We start from the raw sequence: 19,929 nt of genomic DNA, 5'->3' as shown, positions 1-19,929 counted from the left end.
GATCAACCTTCATTACCTGGGCCAGGTATTGTGAACATAGATGAGATGGAGGTTTAGCATTTGTCATTTGATTCTACACAACAATAAGATAAACTATTGATCTCTTTCGACAGCGTGAAGCGGTTCGAAGATCTCATTGCGCCATACATGCTGAATGACGGCTTTAAAGAGGAGTTCCTGGTAAATGAGATGAGACGCGATTGTCCATGGAAGATATCGGACGAGGAAGTCAAGAAAAACAGGGCTAAGGTCAGAATAAAATCAAATTGTGTGCAGGGCTGTGGAGTCGGTAAGCCAAACCTACAACTCCGACTTCATCTCCTCAATTTCCCTTCCACCGACTCCATGACTCCGACTCCAACATATACAGTATTGCTTATATTTAAGTGAAAAATTTATTGTAGTACAATGTGAACATCAGACATTTAATCATTTTTATGATACAATAATCAAGACATTTAGATAGAACATAATATTTATTGGAATACAACTTTAGAACACAAAAAACTAATAAATTGTAAATATGTAATACACTATGTAATATCGATATTATATATATATATATATATATATACACACACACACACACACAGTGTGTGTATGTGTGTGTATATATATATATATATATATATATATATATATAATATAACACTATGTAATAAACTATGGAAGTGGCAAAAAACCGTACTAGATAACATTTGTGCAGTCTATGAATTTGTTCTAAGAAATAGAATTGCCTCCATCAGATCCTCCTTCATAGATAACCTAAAATCTGACCGAATAATTTTAAGGCCTCGCTACACTAACTTGGGTTGGAGGCAAAGCCGTAACCACATGGGCAACATCTCTAACAATTTCCAAGTATAAAGGACTTGCCTCATGCACAGTCCGTTTTGATGAATGGTTGAATTTTTCTTTGAGAGCAAGTGAAACATTTTGCTGAAATATGGTCAATCTGCTTGCTATAGGAGACAGTGAAATCTTTTTCCTTGCGGCAACGCTTTGCCTGCTCCATATCATCCAAATACTTGTCAAAGTCAAACTCCTCATCTGATGAGGATGAAGATATGGCAGCAGTAGCACTGTCAGGACCCAAGTCCTCTTGCGCCTGGCAGTCCTCCTGTAGGCCACTCATCCTAACTGCTACCTCAGTCAGAGCTTCTTTTCCTTTAGTAAGCTGTTGATCATCAAGCAATATACGATGACTTGGGTCCATATAAACAGCTGCCAGGAAAATTATATTTTCCAATAGCTGTGTCTCTCTCTGTTTCATTGAAGTAGAAATGCCATCTGCGATTAAATCTCCTCTTTGGGACAGGCAAAATAGCAAGTTCTTCCACTCCCTTATGAAAATGCCAGGAGTTAAATCCTCAGCTTGTAATTTTTTAGTCACGGTAAATAGGTGATTAAGCAATTCCTTCAATTCAGCCACCTGTGTCCATTGACCTTCATTTAGGGTTACCTCAGGGTTCGCCATATCTATAAGAAACTGTTTTAGCCAGGATCAAAACTAAGGGGGGGGGCAGAATCTCATACTGTTCCGCAGAATCTCATACTGCACACCTCAGCTGCTGTAGAACCTTATACTGCACACCCCTACACTTGAAAATAAAGCCTGCACCATAAGATGTGGTGAATGCAGTCTATTTATTCCAACTATCAATTGATGTTGATGTGTTACTGAAGACGAGCAATGCCTGTCCTGGGCGTCCTTTTGGGCAGCTATGAGGTGTACCTGACTGGTGCTAAAAAAAATTAGTGTTAGTCTGTGTGCTACCCGGCTTTCATTCTTTTTGGTACAGATAAGATATGGATAGACAGATATGGAAATGAATAGATAGAGCAGATTTCTAATCTGCTTTTGCTATTGAAAACATTATCTATGAGCTACTGTAGGTAAGGCGGTTTTTTAAAAAGCTGATCTGCTTTTGCAGCTGAAAAACGTATCCTCAAAAAACGCAGCAAAAACCCTGTGTGTGAATGTAGCCTTAGATCAGGAATTGAACAGCCATTTATAGGACATTTCATAACTTTCCCAAATTCCTATGAAAAAATATTCAGCACATTCTACATTGAACTACTGTACCCAATGTATTATATATTTTAGGAGTCGAAGTCGGTCCATTTTATTCCGACTCCGACTCCACCAAAATGAGTTCCGACTCCACGACTCCGACTCCACAGCCCTGATTTTGTGTGCAGGGATCAATCAAATCCAGGCAAGCAATTCTATGGAAAAAGCAATACAATGCCTGTCAAAAAATAAAATCTCAAGTGTAAAAATACAACCTAACTGCAATAATTATTCACATGTATTTAAGTAACAAAAAATGTCTGAAAGATGGACACACGTCTTTAAAATAACTTCTGTATGTTATTTTATAGTCTTTGAGACAAGTCCGACTGAACGAGATCCTGCTGGATTACTCCCGGGATGCTGCACTGATCGTTGTGTGAGTACACATTGACTTTGGGGGCACACAGTGCTATTCTTCCTGTAAAAATGGCAGACCCCAGAAAGGACCCCATCATAGGTCAAAATGCCAGGGGCATTGACCGTTGACAGATCAGCCACTCACTATGATGAAGCAGAAAGCATGTGTGAACACAACCTAACCACGTATAGTAAGCAATGGCCGTGTACAGCTGTCCAAACAAAAGGTTTAAAAAAAAAAAAAAAAAACTCTGCAAAAATTTTTTGAAAAACTCTTCAAAACCATTGCAAGAAACACTTGAGAAAACGCAAAACTCTTCCAAATTCCTCCCCAAAGAAGGAGCGTTTCCTAAAACAGTTTCCATCAGATAACTCCTAGTGTTTGACCACCAGAAAGCGGCTCAGTGTGAGCATACACGTGGGCTGTGTTCACACAGCGTTTTTGAAGACATGCAAAAATGATCCATTTTTCAAGCAGAAACCTCTTCAGGAAATGCTGATTTTTTTTTTGATTTTTTTTTTTAATTGTACAATGCATTGTATTTATCAGACTCCATCAGAAGCTTTAAAGAAGTGACATGCACTTTCCTTTTTCCATGAGGTGTTTTTCAAAAACCTTCTTATAAAAAAAAAAAAAAAATTCTCAAAAAAACACCACCTATAAACGGCAAAGTGTATTTCCGATAGAAATGAAGAATTTTCCAAGAATCTATTTAGCAGTTTCTATTAAAGATTTTGGAGTAAATCCGATCTACAGAACTCAGTGTGAACAGAGCCCTAGGCCAAGTTCAAAGAGGGTTTTTTGACGCTGATTGTAGAAATTCTTCAAATACTTTCAGAATCTGATTCAATAGAGAATCGGGTATGCCCAGACTGAGTGTTTGGAGCAGAAACTGAGCGGATGCTCCATATTTTTTTTGGAGGATTTAGAGAGTTTCTGCCCCTAAAAACCTCTTTAAGGCTGTGTGCCCACATAGCGATTTTTAAGCGTTTTTGCCGCAATTTTCGGCGCGAAAACGTTTAAAAATCGTGTACAGAACGCCCCCCATGCATTCCTATGGCATTCCGCACATGCTGTGCTAATGCTGCGCTTTTTTCCGCGGCGGAATCGCATCGCTGAAAAAATCGCAGCATGCTCATTCTTTTGTGCGGAATCGCAAAGAATTGCCGCGATTCCGCATCCATAGGAATGCATGAGAATCGCTGACTTCCCGCATGTGGCTATGCCCACCATGCCCCTGTAAAAAAAAGAATACAAAATAAAAAATCGGGGTATATTTACCTTCCGGCGTCCCGCGCTGCATTCCCGGGCCACAGCATTCCCAGTAATGCCTTGCGGCAAGGCCCTGTAGTGACGTAGTCTCGCGTGACTCTAGCGGTCTCGCGAGATCGCTATAGCAACGCGAGACTACGTCATCACAGGTCTCGCAAGGCATTACTGGGAACGCTGAGGCCCGGGAATGCAGCGCGGGACGCCGGAAGGTAAATATACCCCGATTTTTTTTATTTTTTTTAGCATTTTAACATTCTATCTTTCACTATTGATGCCGCATAGGCGGCCTCAATAGTAAAAACCTGGTCACACTTGTCAAACACTATGTTTGACGAGTGTGACCAACCTGTCAATCACTTTCCAAGCGATGCTTCAAATCGCTTGGAAAGTGCTTGAATATCGCGGCAAAATCGCGCGGAAAAAAACGCGAGATTTCTGGGAAGGAGTCCGGTTTTTAGTGAGCGTTTTAAAACGCTACGTGGGCCCATAGCCTAAAAAACTGCGTGAACATACCTACCGTTCATAAGACAAGGTTTTTGTGTTTTTTTGTTTGTTTTTTTTAATTCCAACGACTTTTTGAAAATGTCACTGTGTAGAAAAAGAAAGTGGGATATCACTTTGAGGTAGCGTCAGATTTGTGTTTTTCAGCCTTTTGACTTCACGGGGTCAACGAGAATGTTTCAAAAACAGTTTCAAGAAAAAAAAATCTCCATAGACCGAAAAAAAAAGAAATAGTTTCCGGTAGTGGATTCTTCTTGAAAAACTTTTTCCAACTCCAAAAATAAAACTTGCTGTGATTGTATGGACATAACTTTGTAAAACGAAAAGAGTTTCTGGACACTGATTTTAGCAGATGTAAGGAAAGGAAAGACTGTGATCGGTTTATCGCTATTAGTTCTCTTATTTTTGAGATGATGGACCCCCAAGGTGCAGCAGAACACAAACACCCATCTGGAGCTCATTCTATATGGTGCCAAAAGGAAGTTGTGGTTTGAGAACGGAGACGCTAACGTCAGTGCTGAGACTTGTAAGACTCCGCAAACAGAGAGGGAAGTCAAACAGTGCAGAGGAAAATCAAACATAGCTGCACATGGGACTCTGCCATTAATTCTCTGAGGCCGGGTGGCTTGTATATACCCAAAAGGCAGAGTTAAAGGAACACTAAATACAGAAAATGCACAAAAAATAAAAATTCAGCAATATTTCAGATTATTTTATTTTCTCTGAGGATACCAGCAGTGTCATCTGTCCTTCTCCTCACTGTCCTGTGCATGGCTGGAAGATAAAAAGCTGCAGCAGGATCCTCCCCCCATCTGCCCTGTTTGCCAACTATGCCCCAACCATTTGGCTTAGGGGGCAGGGCTTTAGCAAACTAATGAACACAAAATTAACCTTTTTGCTCACGTCCGATTGTTTCAGAATAAAAAACAGGGAAGACAATATATTTCTTAAGTAATTAAAACATTAATTTACAAACTTAGTGTTCAATTAACCTTGTTGGTATATTCTATGTCTGGTGCAGGTGTATGGAGCAGGCTCAGGAGCTGAGCCTGCACCATAAACGACGACGGGTGCCAGATGTGCTACACAGCTGACATCTGCCACGACCTTGCTCCAATCGCTGCTGTTTAGCCATTTAAATGCTGCTGTCAATCACTGACTTTGGCATGTAAGTGGCCAATAGGATCCCATGCCAACTGGGACTTGTGAAGCCCAACCTCTGTGGATCAGTCTGTTGGGCTGGCTCAAAAGGTGATTGTTAAATTTACTATGTGCAGTCATGGCCAAAAGTGTTGGAATCCTTGAAATTGTACAAAAAATGAAGTATTTTTCCCAGAAAAGTATTGCAATTACACATTTTGTTACACGCAAAATAAATAAACGTGTATATTGGAAGAACACAAAAAACCAGGCAAATTGGAAATAATTTCACACAAAACCCCCGAAATTGTGGGTAAACAACTTTCTTTCAAGCATGTGATGCTCATTCAAACTCGCATGTGGCAATATGAAAATCACACCTGAAACCAGATAAAAAGGGGAGAAGTTGACTCCATCTTTGCGTGTCTATGTGTGCCACACTAAGCATGAAGAACAGAAAGAGGAGAAGAGAACTGTCTGAGGACTTGAGAAACTGTTCAAAAATATCAGCAATCTAAAGGTTACAAGTCCATCTCCATAGATCTTGATGTTCATTTATCCATGATGCACAGCATAATCAAGACATTTACAACCTATGGCACTGTAGCTAATCTCCTTGGACATGGACAGCAGAGAAAAACTGATGAAAGGTTGTAATACAGAATAGTCTGGATGGATGGTGGATAAGCAGCCCCAATCAAGTTCCAGGCTCAGGGTGCATCAGTGTCAGTGCCAACTATCCATCGACATTTGAAGGAAATTAAACGCTAAAGCAGGAGACCCAGGAGGACCCCACTGCTGACAGATAAAAAAGCTAGACTGCAGTTTTCCAAAATGTACGTGAGTACGCCAAAATCATTCTGGGAAAGTGTCTTTTGGACAGATGAGAACAAGATAGAGTTTTCTGGTAAAGCACATCAATCTACTGTTTACTGAAAATGGAATGAGGCCTACAAAGAAAAGAACACAGTACCTACAGTCAAATATGGTGAAAGTTCAAAGATGTTTTGGAGTTGTTTTGCTTCCTCTGGCACTGGGTTCCTTGACTGTGTATTAGGCATCATGAAATCTGAACATTTCCAAAGGATTTTGGGTCACAGTGTAGTGCGCAGTGTCAGAAAGCTGAGTTTGTATCCTAGGTAATGGGGTCTTCCAGCAGGACAATGACTTCAAATATACTTCAATAAGCACCCAGAAATGGATGGAAACAAAGCCCTGGAGAGTTATGAAATGGCCAGAAATGAGTCCAGATCTAAATCCCATTGAACACCTGTGGGGAGATCTTAAAATTGCTGTTGGGAGAAGGCACCCTTCACAAATGAGACCTGGAGCAGTTTGTAAAAGAAGAGTGCTCCAAAATCCCAGCTGAGAGGTGTAACAATCGTGTTGATGGCTATAAGAAGAGATTGATTGCAGTTACATATCCCAAAGTGTTTGCAACCAAATATTAAGTTGACGGTGCCAACAATTTTTGTCCGGACCATTTTTGGGGTTTTGTGTGAAATTATGTCCAATTTGCCGTTATCCTGTTGTTTTTTTTTTTTTTGTGTTGTTCCAATACACACAAAGGAAATAAACATTTATAACAAAACGTGTGTAATTGCAATTTTCTGGGAGAACTACTTCATTTTCTGGAACAATTTCAAGGGTGCCTACACTTTCAGCCATGACTGTATTCAGTAGCACTGATCAAGCAATTGAACCAGGTTCATTAAGAACTAAAAAGAGAAAGTACATTGAGAAAGGAAAGAAAAAAGCTTAATTGTAAACATGTAAAAAGACCTAAAAGCTTGAAAAAGGAAAAAAATTGAAATTATTCAATTTGTGCCCTTTGGTTACCACATTTCCCCTCAAGAAATGCAGTATAAAGTGACCAAAACATTGTATATATCCCAAAATTGTATCAATACAATACAGTATCACGGCTCCATCGATGGAAAAATAAAAAGTTTTCAAGGTGTCAAAAAATGGTGACAAATCAATTTTTTTTTAATAATTTCATTTTTTTGCCAAAAATTTTTTTTTTTTTCTGCAGTGTTTTCATGCAGAAAAAAACTCTCTCCAGTTAGATCAAAATAAATTAGATTTCTAAAATCTTATTCATGTGGTGTTTTTTTCTCCCCATGCATTTTTTGACCTGCGTCAATTTTTTTTTTCAACGTTTTCACTGCAATTTTTCCATTTGATATCAAAATGGATTGGCGTCAAAAGAAAGCATAAAAAACGCACCGAAAACTTTTGCATTGCGCTATTCTGGGCAGAAAAAAAAGCGCATTGAATACGCTATGTGTGAACATATCCTTACAGCAGAAATTAACCATACTTATCATACATGCGGAATGTTTTCTCATTTGTTCTTTTTTTTTACTTAGAACGATGCCCATTGCAAGAAAAGATAAATGTCCGAGCTCTCTATACATGGCCTGGCTCGAGACTCTGTCACAAGACCTGAGACCACCAGTTCTACTAGTCAGAGGAAACCAGAAGAATGTCCTAACGATGTACTGCCAGTAAGGAGAGGTCCGCTACCAAACACACCGGCAGAGGCGGCAGCCAGGCACTGACTACAGCATCTAATGACTTGTATTGTTCTCGGCCTGTACCCGTTCCTGTGCGTCCATAACCACCGCAAGGTTACATTGAGTGTCCACGATGGGGAGAAAAAAAATATACATAAAACTATATCCTATAAAACTATATATATAGAATGTATATTTTATACTGCTAAAACTATAGCATATACAAAATGGGTAATATATCATAAATTAATATGTATATTAAATGAACACTAAATGTAAAAGCAAAGAAAATACTAGCAGTATATACCATAATATCCCTCTTTTATAAAAATATATATATACACACTGCTCAAAAATATAAAGGGAGCACTAAACTACCACATCGTAGATATCACTGAGTGAAATATTCCAGTTGGAAATTTTTATTCATTACGTAGTGGAATGCGTTGAGAACAATAAAACATAAAAATGATCAATGTAAATCACAATTCATATCCCATGGGGGTCTGGATTTGGAAGGATGCTCAAAATCAAAGTGGAAAATCAAATTACAGGCTGATCCAACTTCATTGGAAATGCCTCAGGACAAAGAAATGATGCTCAGTAGTGTGTGTGGCCTCCATGTGCCTGTATGACCTCCCTACAATACCTGGATCCTATGATCAATGGTCCTGATGAGGCCGCAGATGTTCTCATGAGGGATCTCCTCCCAGACCTAGATTAAAGCTTCAGTCAACTCCTGGACAGTCTGTGGAACGTGGCGTTGGTAGATGGAACGAGACATGATGTCCCAGATGTGCGCTGTTGGATTCAGGTCTGGGGAACGGGCAGGCCAGTCCACAGCAGAAATGCTTTCATCATGTATGAACTGCTGACACACTTCAGCCACGTGAGGCCGAGCATTGTCATGCATCAGAGTGAACCCAGGGCCAATGGTCTCACAATGGGTCTGAGGATCTCATCCCGGTACCTAATGGCAATCAGGGTTCCTCTTGCTAGCACATGGTAGGCTGTGCGGCCCTCCAAAGAAATGCCTCCTCACGCCAATAGTGATCCACTGCCAAACCGGTCATGCTGGAGGTTGTTGCAGGCAGCAGAACGTTCTCCATGGCAGATACCAGACTCTGTCACATGTGCTCAGTGTAAACATGCTCTCATCCGTGAAGAATACAGGGCGCCAATGTCAAATCTACCAATCTTGGTGTTCTCTGCAAATGCATATCACCCTGTGAGCACAACACCCACATGTGGACTTTGGGCCTCATACCAGCCTCATGGAGTCTGTTTCTTACAGTTTGAGCAGACACATGGATGTTAGTGTCCTGCTGGAGGTCATTCTGCAGGGCTCTGGCAACTATCCTCCTGTTCCTCCTTGCACAAAGGAAGAGGTAGCGGTCCCGCTGCTGGGTTGTTGCCCTCCTATGGCCCCTCTGCGTCTCCTGGTGTACTGGCCTGTCTCCTGGTATCTACTTCCTACTCTGAACACTGCAGACAGACACAGCTACCCTTCTTGCCACAGCTTGTATTGATGTGCCATTCTAAATGAGCTGCAAGTACCTGAGCAACTTCTGTAGGCTGTAGACTCTGCCTCATGCTACTACTCAGTACCTCTAGGGGTGAGAGCAATGAGAAAATGCAAAAGTGGCCAAAACAAGTCAAAAAGGATGAGAACGGAGAAATGGTCTGTAGCCACCCCCTGCAGCACCACTCCTTTATTGAGGGTGTCTTGCTAATTGCCGGTCATTTCTTCTTGTGGTCTGTTCCATTTGCACAACAGGAGGAGAAATTGATTCACAATCAGTGTTGCTTCATAACTGGACAGGTTGATTTCACAGAAGTGTGATTGACTTGGAGTTACATTGCGTTGTTTAACGGTTTCTTTTTTTTTTTTTTGAGCAGTGCGTACATATATATAAAATATATATTTATAATGTATACAAGCATATTTTTCTCTTTTTCCTCTGTAGAGTTGGTGCAAATTGATTCACAGAACCTCATCCACCAACCGCATCAGAAGTCTGTGGCTATCAGACGGGAGCCGTGAGAGCCACCTCCAGTCACCCGGCGTCAGGAGCTGTTCTTTTGATTAGCTGACCTAGCAAGATATAACATATACATGACATCATCACGCCAGGTCGGCTAATCAAAAGAGGAGATGGGGATTCCGGGAGATAACAGGCGGCTCTGTGTTCCTGTCTAGCGGTGGCATATTATTGATTTGTACCAACTCTTTACTAATTTTTTATTGGTATTTAATAATTGTAATAAAAATTTTTGTCTTTACATTTATATTTTTTTACTATCCTGACCATTTTTTTTCTTTTAAAAAAGTTTCAATTGGAAAATCTGTTTAAAGGGAATGTATCAGTAGGTGCTTGTTATGTAATCTGAGAGCAGCATAATGTAGGGACAGAGATCACGATTCCAGCGATGTGTTACTTACTGGACTGGATACTGTTATTTTGATAACAGTTCTCTGCTGCAAATGTCAGTGCTCTGACTACTCAGCTGTGTATAACCCCACCCTCACCACTGATTGGCTGCATTCTGTGTGCATTGACAGAAAATTGCCAATCAGTGGTGGGGGCGGGGTTACACAGTGCAGCAGGACTAGATGGAATGAGACACCTAGTCCTGCAAGTGATAATCTCCTGCTGATAAAACACTGTATTGTTACAACAACACACAGCCCTTCAAGTGACACATCGCTCACATCAGGGTCTCTGCCCCTACATCATGCTGCTCTGAAATTACAAACTTACTGGTTCTTAGAATTCCAAAATCACACTATGAATAAAATTGAACCCAAGACTAAATATTGAAAATGTTTTTGGAATTTTGAAAATATTTTACATTATTATTATTTCACATTGCTTTTTATTTCTAAAGTGGCCATTGGACCAGAGTCTTGCGAATCCAACTATTCATCTCTAATCCTTTTGTTTTATTTTTTATTGAAGATTGACCCCCGTTTGTCCTCAGGGCCCCGTTTGGAGGCTCCCATACACAGACAATGCCACGATCGATATCTATTTTTGCTTTCACATATTGAATAGTTAACGTTCTTAAAGGGAATCTCCACCCTTTACCATTATTTTTTGGCAAATCCCCTGCTAGCCCTAGATTTAAAAGATAATATACGGACTGCCTGCATCCACCACTAGATGGAGCATGAGAGCTTCTTGTATACTGGCTCATCAGTGACTTAATTAAATAACTATACATATGCAATGAAATTATTGCCAGGGAAAATATCAGTGTTAACCACAGATCCAGCCCCCAGTCTTTACCACCACTGCAGCCAATCATTTGGCTTAGTAGCTCAGTTGTCCATATAGTCAACATTTATAGTCAGTCCAAAAATATTACAAAAAGACCTTTTACTTCTTGGGGCGGGTTGTCTATTTCTTTTAGATTCTGCACAGTGAGGAACCAAGTTACACTTCTTCTTATACGCTATGGAGAGGTGAGTAGGGAAAGGCACTGACCTAGCCAGAGAAATAGATTGATCCATCCTGCAGCTTCTCTATCAAGTATTTTTTCTCCTCCAAGAGCTGGATTCACAGCTGCACTGCTCAGTATAATGCCCTCAGTACTGCTGCTTCTCTGGATCCCGGTATGTAGATCTTGCACAATTTGACGATTCACCTACTGTACATATTAGACATTATTAGTTTTATTTGACTTTCAGGGTTATGATATGTATAGGCCACCTATAACCTATGAGAGGGACACTTTGTATTTTGTATTTGTCCAATATTCTTATGTAAATCTCATAATTTTGTGTTTCTTCTCACATAGTCCTAAAAACTAATCAACACGAGTTTTACAGCCGTTGTTGGCCTACTAAGATCAAAAGTAAATGTTTGGAATAGATATATAATAAAAAATATAACAGATATTATTTGACTTTTTTTTATTCTTTTCTTAAATATATTGCAACTCAAATTAATTGTATTTTTTGCCCTTAGATGGTAACTATACTTTGAGTAAACTTTGCAGAAATCCATAGTATAAGCGAATATATATATACGTATAAAAAAAAAACATATTTTATCAGTATAATCTGCAGTTTTCTCCACTTATGAGCCACTTCTACTGATTTTTGAACTTGCCAGATATATAATCAGTCACTCTTCTGCATTCACTGTGGTTACCATTGAGCAAGACCAGCACAAAGAGGAGCAGCAGCAGCTTGTCCACATTTCACAAGCTTTTTGGACAGAGTTTTTCCAGTTGTAAACACATCTCACCAACGTGAGCAGCTGTGCTTCTTTCACCAGTACTCATCCATTCAAAACCTCTACACAATGGAGCATTTTTTTGTCTTTTTCTTTTAGATTCAAGGCAGTGAGATGTTAGGTTACCATCTTATTATAGTCTATGGAGAAGCGAGAGGCTGAGAAACAGATTACACAGCTTCTTGAGCTAGTATTTTTTTCTCCACCAAGTGCTGGATTCACAGCTGCACTGCTCAGTATAATGCCCTCAATGCTGCTTCTCTGTGTGCTACCAAAGGAAAAAGAGCAGGAATCACTCTTTTTGTGTGCTCTGAATGGGAGACATAATAGCTGCTAGTCTTCTCCCACTAGCTCAGAGACAACGGAAAATTAGAAATGAAATGCCATTTGTTTTTCTTGTTTCTAGATTCTGTTCAGTGAGGTGACAGGTTACACTTCTTATTATACTGTATGGAGAAGTGAGTAGGAAAAGGCACTGACAGAGGCAGAGAAATTGATTCATCGTGCAGCTTCTCTATCAAGGATTTTTTCTCCTCCAAGAGCTGGATTCACAGCTGCACTGCTCTGTATAAACTCTCAATACTGCTGCTGCTTCTTTATGTGTGCAATCAAAGGAAAAACATTAGGAATCCATTTTTTATTTGTGTGGGATATAATAGCAGCTAGTTTCCTCCCATTATTCTTAGTTTCCTCCTATGTTTAATGGGATAGGAGTGGGGTGATTTTAACTAAGTTTTTTTCTTTTTTAAACATTCTTTTTCTTTTCATTGTTATCATTAGTCTCTATAGGGGACTTGAAGATGCAATTGTCTGATTGCTTGTGCTGTATATAGTCCACACATCTGCTACCAACTTGCACCGTACCTGTACGGCCCATGTCGTAAAAAGGTTCTTCCCTAGAATAGGGCAACTGCAGACAGGGGACATGAGACATAATTGGAGTAGCCCACTTGTTTAAATGGTCAGAATTACATTAAAAAAAATAATAATCACGGATCACGCTCAGATTTCTAGTTTTGCTGCTGGTCTCTATTTCCTGGTCCATCTCTGCACTTAGGAAGGAACCTCTGAGGGAATCGCCTGCCTCATCGCTGGAGTAGGAAGTAGAGGCAGGACAGTGTCAGAACAGACAATTTGGTAAACTGAGTAATGTTTCCTTTTTTTGTACTATCCTTATAATTTTTTTCTAATCCCCTTAAAAGGAAAATGTCAGCAGGTTTTTGCTATGGAATCTGAAAACAGCATGATATAGTGGCAGAGACCCTGATCCGAGCGATGTATCGCTTACTGGGCTGCTTGGTGCAGTTTTTTATAGAATCAGTTTTCTCTGCTGTAGATGTAGCAGTGATCAGAATGCTGAGCTGTGCATAACCCCGCCCACACCTCTGATTGGCAGATTGAACAGTGCACACAAGAAGCTCCCAATCAGTGGTGGGGGCGGGGTTACACAGATTAGCTGGAATGCCTGGCATGTGAGACCTAGTCCTGTAGTGATAATCTGCCAATTAAAACACTAATTGCATTAAAACTAAAACACACATCCTATTAAGTGACACATCACTGCAATCAGGCTCACTTGTCCTATATTATGCCGCTCTCAGATTCAATGGCAAAAACCTGCGGCCAGATTCCTTTTAAATTGTCCAATGATTGAGCATATATGAGGCCGTGTAACTGCTTGCTCTAGATTAGTCACCTTTTTTCAGAGGTTATTATCTCCTGCTTAGTTTTAGGTATGAGAATTTCATCCGATCAGTCGGAGATTACACAATTCCTTGTAGTGCGCTGGGTAATAACTTCAGGATCCCCGTAGCATAAACCTGAATCTCTCAGCAGCTAGAAATCTAGAACAGCAATGTGGTATACGTGGAATCCTATATCCCTTCATCTCGTTTAACTCCATCAGCAAAAATAGGCTGTTTTAGCTAGTCTGTACTCTATGCAAACTATATCATGGCAAAGACTTACAAATATGGAACATTATAAAGCCCCATGCATGCTATATTTTTGCTGTTTTCTAGATTTTTTTTAATATATATTTGGGCAGGGACACAGGTTTTGGTATTTTAGCTGTTTACCAAAACATATTCAAGTTACAGTTCTATAATCAATATGGGCTTAAAGTGCAGACTCTGTCTTAATTTGAGGGTATTCGCATCCTAATTGAAGTAAGGGTTTAGGAATTACAGCTTTCTAATTATGAACCAAAAGACAATTATCTGAAAAGCTCTTTCGTGGCCTGCATGGGCTATTCCCATATTAGTTCATCAATTAAGCAGGTAAAAGTTCTGGGGCAGATTCCAGGTGTGGCATTTGCATTTAGAAGCTGTAGCTGTGAACCCACAACATGCTGTCAAAAGAGCTCTCAATGGAAGAGAAACAGATCATCATTAGGCTAAAAAAAAAGGTGCAATCCATCAGAGAAAAGAAATATTAGGAGTGGCCAAAACAACAGTTTGGTATGTACGGCAAAATAAATAGGACACTGGTGATGTTGGGAACTTAAAAAGGCCTGGATGTCCACGGAAGACAACAGTGGTGGATGATCACCGAATCCTTTCCATGGTGAAGAAAACCCCTTCAAAACATCACCAAGTAAAGGACACTCTCCAGGAAGTTTGTGTTTCAATATCTAAGTCTACCATAAAGAGAAGACTTCATGAGAGCGAATACAGAGGGATTACCGCAATGAGCAAACCATTAATCACCCTAAAATACAGGCCAGGTTAGCAAAAAAAATCTAAAGGAAAGATGCTGCCCAGTTCTAGAAAACCATTCTATGGACAGATGAAACTACGATGAACCTGTACCAGAATGATGGAAAGAATAAGGTATGGAGAAAGCTTGGAACGGCTGATGATCCAAAGCACACCATATCCTCAGTGAAACATGGTGGAGGCCGTGCGATGGCGCGGGCATGCATGGCTTCCAATGGCACTCGGTCACTAGTGTTTATTGATTGTGACTGAAGACACAAGCAGCCGGATGAATTCTGAGGTGTACAGGACGATTACTTTCTTCTCTGATTCAACCAAAGGCAGCAAGGTTGATTGGATGGCGATTCACAGGACAGAAGAACATTGACCCAAACCATACTGTGAAAGCAAATGGCCGAGTCATCAGTGTGATGTACAATATCTGCAAGATATGTTTTCTGTTGCAATGTGCTAACAAATCCTCCATCCTAGGACATTGTAAACTGTCAGTAGTAGGAATTCCTTCCCCCCAGGTTTTACCAACCCTGCCACTTCCTCTGGAAGAGCAGGAATGTTAATTAGCTAGACCATCTTCCTCACACCATTTGCCTTCTCTCCTCTTCAGAGCGGGAAAAACTTCTTTGTTTGAAACGAATAAAACTATGAGAGACTATACCATAAGAACCAAATACCCTAGAGATATGAAAATCATATTTTTGTAACCTGAGCGGTCCCAGCTTCGAGACCGCGTATGTTTCGAAGTTCTACCCTGTCCAGAACATGAGATAGGATTTGCGCCCAAATGGACGGTCCTATCGCATAGATGTTTGATGTTTTCTTGATGGGCTCATTACGCTGGGAAACATGATACCACTGATGAGTCCATACCAGCTTCTCCCATAAAGTTATAGCTAATCTAAGTTTTGTAGCCAAAACATAACTTGGATAAGAGAGGTGGGATCAACCCAGAATGCACCTCTCTGTGATGTCACAGAGGAAAGTCTATAAGGCATTTCCTGGGCAAACCAGCTCAGAACAGCTCAAGTCGTCGTGCTAGAAGGACCCCAATGAGCGGAGAAGTGCAGCTCCGCCTCCACCCACCTTAGCCGCATGGTCTGCCTAAGGAACAATATGGAACTGTGAGTGTAATCTCTTTGTTTTCTCCACTTTTATTTTATACCTGTACTGTACATATTTTATGTCTCAATTTTATAGCAACTTTTATCTGTAATCACTGTCCTCTTTCGGAAAATAAATGAAATAATTATTTAGATCTGTCTCTATGCTCTAAGACTCGAACTATACGCCTTTGATAGATAATCGCTACTAATTCAAGGGGTTTGCCACGGACCCTCTTAATTTAACACTGTGAATTAAGTAACCGTGACTGGTGGCAGCGCGTTGTGTACGGCTATTACGGCTTGCTGGCAGTACAGAAGGGTCTTATATTGCTGAATAAGGGTCTGCGGCCACAGCATTGATAATTCCCTTACTGCAGAAGCCTAATTGCCGGTTCACAACAGGCAGCCCGTCCGGCGACCAATTATCCTAGGTGCAGTTCCCTGACTGACCTGAGGGTAAGGGGGGCGCCGGAGAGCTGCGAGTTCCAAGGTGGAACTGAGAAAGTGGGATATACACAAATCCCCGCAGTACTTGGAAGATTGATAGCAGTGGTGGGGCATCCAAATTAAACTCCCCCTGCGGCAAATTGTAGAGCGAGATTAGCTTGCTGGATATTTTTGTCACATGGTGCCAGTGGTGGGATAACTAAGATAAGCCCCACTGCGCCTGTGATAGCCGTGTGCCGGCATTGTGTCACGTCCCTCCGTCCGCTGATACACCGGTGTCAGTGGTGGGATTGTGACATAGTGGTGACACAGGGTCCGCTGTCCGTCGCGTTTTGGTGGCAGCGGGACCCCCGTTAGTCGTCGCCCGTAAGTGGACGAACGGCCGTGGGCTGTTCGTCACAATCAGCAGATCTCAGCCCCACCGTGCAGCATTTCAAAGGCTTAAGACAAAACTTAAAGCACAAGTTTCACACTTGGTAATAGCCGGCTGTGACAAAATACCACATCTAAAAATTGCCAGTTCTGAAACTAGAAGTCATGCAGCCAGAACACCTGCAGTCACATCTAAAGTCCACGGCACTGACATATCACTCGAATATGTAACTGGGTAACGTGGGCAACCAATGGGCTGAGCTATGCTGTAGTCTTTACTATGGAACATCACTAAGCGTATGTTCACACTGATATTTCCTTTTATGATTTTTTTTTTGGAGCAGAAACTGAGCGAAAACTCACCAAACAATCCTCAAAAACTCAAAGGTACCAATTCATCACTGCATTTCTAACAAGTTTTTTTGCTGTGAATACCTCTCTTGGGGTCATTCATTCAAACAAATTTTTTTTTTTTTTTAATTTTTGAGGGTGTTTAGTTACTTTTCAGATTTCTACGACAATCCGGTTTTTCCAGATGCTTTAGACAGATTGATGAAATGCAACATTTTATTAAAAAAAATATATAGTACTCCAGTCCTCCACTGGAGTAATATTATGTACGCCAGAGCAAAACAGCAAATTTTTTTTTTTGCAACATTTTGAAAAATCTGTGACTTTTTGACCTTGCAGAAAAAAGAGACAATTCTGGGCCTCGCACAAAATTCATGAATCACGTGGGACATTTTTATGTACTTGTCACCAAAACAACTGTGAGGTTGATGGTGAGCGTGTGCTATAGTTCTCTGTTATCAGCCATGTCCTTTTCCCTCTGTCGGCCTTTCCCGCACTCTGTGCTATTCCTGCCCTTGTTCTGCTGCCTGCTGCACGACGCGCTCTCGAGGAGGACTCTCCGGAGACCGTGCTGCAATACTTTACATAACTGTCGTCAGCACCTGCTGAAACCAGATACCAGATCCACTCAATGGGTGAGTCTAATTATAAAAAATGTAAGCGTTCTTACACACACTGCAAAAGCAAGGAGCGAATCAATTCGCAGCACCCCGGTCCAGGTCAGTAGTCCGTGGCCACTAGACGGAAGTCCTGCCAACCGCCTCTTAACTGCCGACATCGCTAACTCCTCTTTTGATTAGCCAGGCTGGTGCAACATCATCGTTGTGGTGTGATAAGCCCAACGCGCTAATCATAAAGAGGAGGCAGTTCACAGGACTCCCATCCAGGGGCCACCCAATACTGACCTGGCTACTGGACCGAGGTCCGGGGTGTTGGTTGCAAATATCTCAGACCTAACAATGGTGTAACAATCATGGACGCAGAGAGTGGGAGTGGGGCCCACCGGCACCAGCGCCTATGCCAGCTGGACATTCAGTTGAAATGAATTATGGCACAGAGACCTGCTGGGTCCCTGCACCTCAATACATGCCGCCAGCCAATCACAGGCCGGCAGCTGACGTCGACATGCCAGTCACAGGCGTCACCCACAGCAGGCATGACGAAGTTATCTGCTGGCCACGGTGTCGACTGTAGAAGAGGAAGCTGTGTGTCATGGGAGCAGGGGAAGGCGAGAAGTATTGGATTTTGTTTGCATGTATTAGAGAACAATGGCAGTATGGGGAGCATTACTACAGGATGGGCCCAAGATGAGGGACAGTATACCAGGAAGGGGGCCAAGATGAGGGACAGTATACCAGGAAGGGGGCCAAGATGAAGGACATTATGCCGTGAAGGGGGCCAAGATGAGGGACAGTATGCCGGGAAGGGGGCCAAGATGAGGGACAGTATGCCGGGAAGGGGGCCAAGATGAGGGACAGTATGCCGGGAAGGGGGCCAAGATGAAGGACAGTATGCCGGGAAGGGGGCCAAGATGAAGGACAGTATGCCGGGAAGGGGGCCAAGATGATGGACAGTATGCCGGGAAGGGGGCCAAGATGAGGGACAGTATGCCGGGAAGGGGGCCAAGATGAGGGACAGTATGCCGGGAAGGGGGCCAAGATGAGGGACAGTATGACGGGAAGGGGGCCAAGATGAGGGACAGTATGCCGGGAAGGGGGCCAAGATGAGGGACAGTATGCCGGGAAGGGGGCCAAGATGAAGGACAGTATGCCGGGAAGGGGGCCAAGATGAAGGACAGTATGCCGGGAAGGGGGCCAAGATGATGGACAGTATGCCGGGAAGGGGGCCAAGATGAGGGACAGTATGCCGGGAAGGGGGCCAAGATGAGGGACAGTATGCCGGGAAGGGGGCCAAGATGAGGGACAGTATACCGGGAAGGGGGCCAAGATGAGGGACAGTATATCAAGAAGTGGCCCAAGATGGGGGACATTACTGGAAGGGGCCCTGAATGGGTGACATTATACCAGGAAGGGGCTAAGGATGGGGGACAATCCAGGATGCCCACATTGTTACGTGTTTATCCCCCCATGATGTATGTCATGTCAGGATTTAGAATGCTACGAAGCCTAATCCATCATGACGGAGGGGGCCCCTCAGACTGTAGGGACGCCACTGCCAACTAGTGGTGGAATATATTAGGCAGCAAGTGAAGAGTCAGCCCATCAAGATTAATTTGTTGGAAGCAGAAACAAATGTAAAAACTGGTGAGCGTAAGGAGCGCTGTGCTTTTGCCTGAGGTCAGAGTGTGATAGCCAGACGACAGGGCAGACCGTCCTCAAACTGTGGGGTCTTGTGGGGTCCCAGTATGTGGTGATTGGTCTCTACCATTGTAAAGACAATGGGTGATGGGGTCCTGTATCCAACTCGGGAGTCTCTGCTTCTGGTCCCAGTGTCTGATCGGCTGCAGCGCTGTTGACGAGCCATCAGCACTGCAGCCAATCGCTACGCTGCCGCTTGTGCTGTCAACTGGGGACAGAACCGCTAAGCTCAGTGACTGACTGCAGCGTTGTTGACGTGATGTCAGCCCTGCAGACAGTCACAGACCCGATGCCTCGGCGCTGGGGGACTGTTTTAGGTTGGAATACCCCTTTTATTAATAATATTAGTGTTTTAGTTGCACCAGAGCTTGGAACGCACATATGTTTTCCACAATTTGGGCCACAATGCTTCGCGAGCTGCGCAGCCTCAGACTGTGTGTGATTCCGCATTCCTCCCCGCATCTCCAGAGGTCAGAACACTGTAAATAACCAACTCCAACATGGCCGCGCCACAGC

At 42.3% G+C, this 19,929-nt stretch overlaps 1 protein-coding gene across 1 annotated transcript in view; it reads left to right on the top strand.

Annotated features, from left to right (window-relative positions):
* The window catches only part of SLC12A3 (solute carrier family 12 member 3), a 53,914-nt gene extending 42,146 nt beyond the window's left edge, over positions 1–11,768 (top strand). The window contains exons 24-26 of the mRNA XM_073582326.1: positions 114–249; positions 2,386–2,453; positions 7,721–11,768. Of these exons, the coding sequence (XP_073438427.1) occupies positions 114–249; positions 2,386–2,453; positions 7,721–7,862 (346 nt within the window). The 3' untranslated portion in view covers positions 7,863–11,768. The remainder of the gene's footprint in view (positions 1–113; positions 250–2,385; positions 2,454–7,720) is intronic.
* Positions 11,769–19,929: the final 8,161 nt, after the last annotated feature.

The sequence above is a fragment of the Dendrobates tinctorius genome, unplaced genomic scaffold (assembly GCF_039654945.1).
Source record: "Dendrobates tinctorius isolate UK_male_01 unplaced genomic scaffold, ASM3965494v1 ptg000009l, whole genome shotgun sequence".
Lineage (NCBI taxonomy): Eukaryota > Metazoa > Chordata > Amphibia > Anura > Dendrobatidae > Dendrobates > Dendrobates tinctorius.
This window is presented reverse-complemented; position numbering and strand designations above follow the sequence as displayed.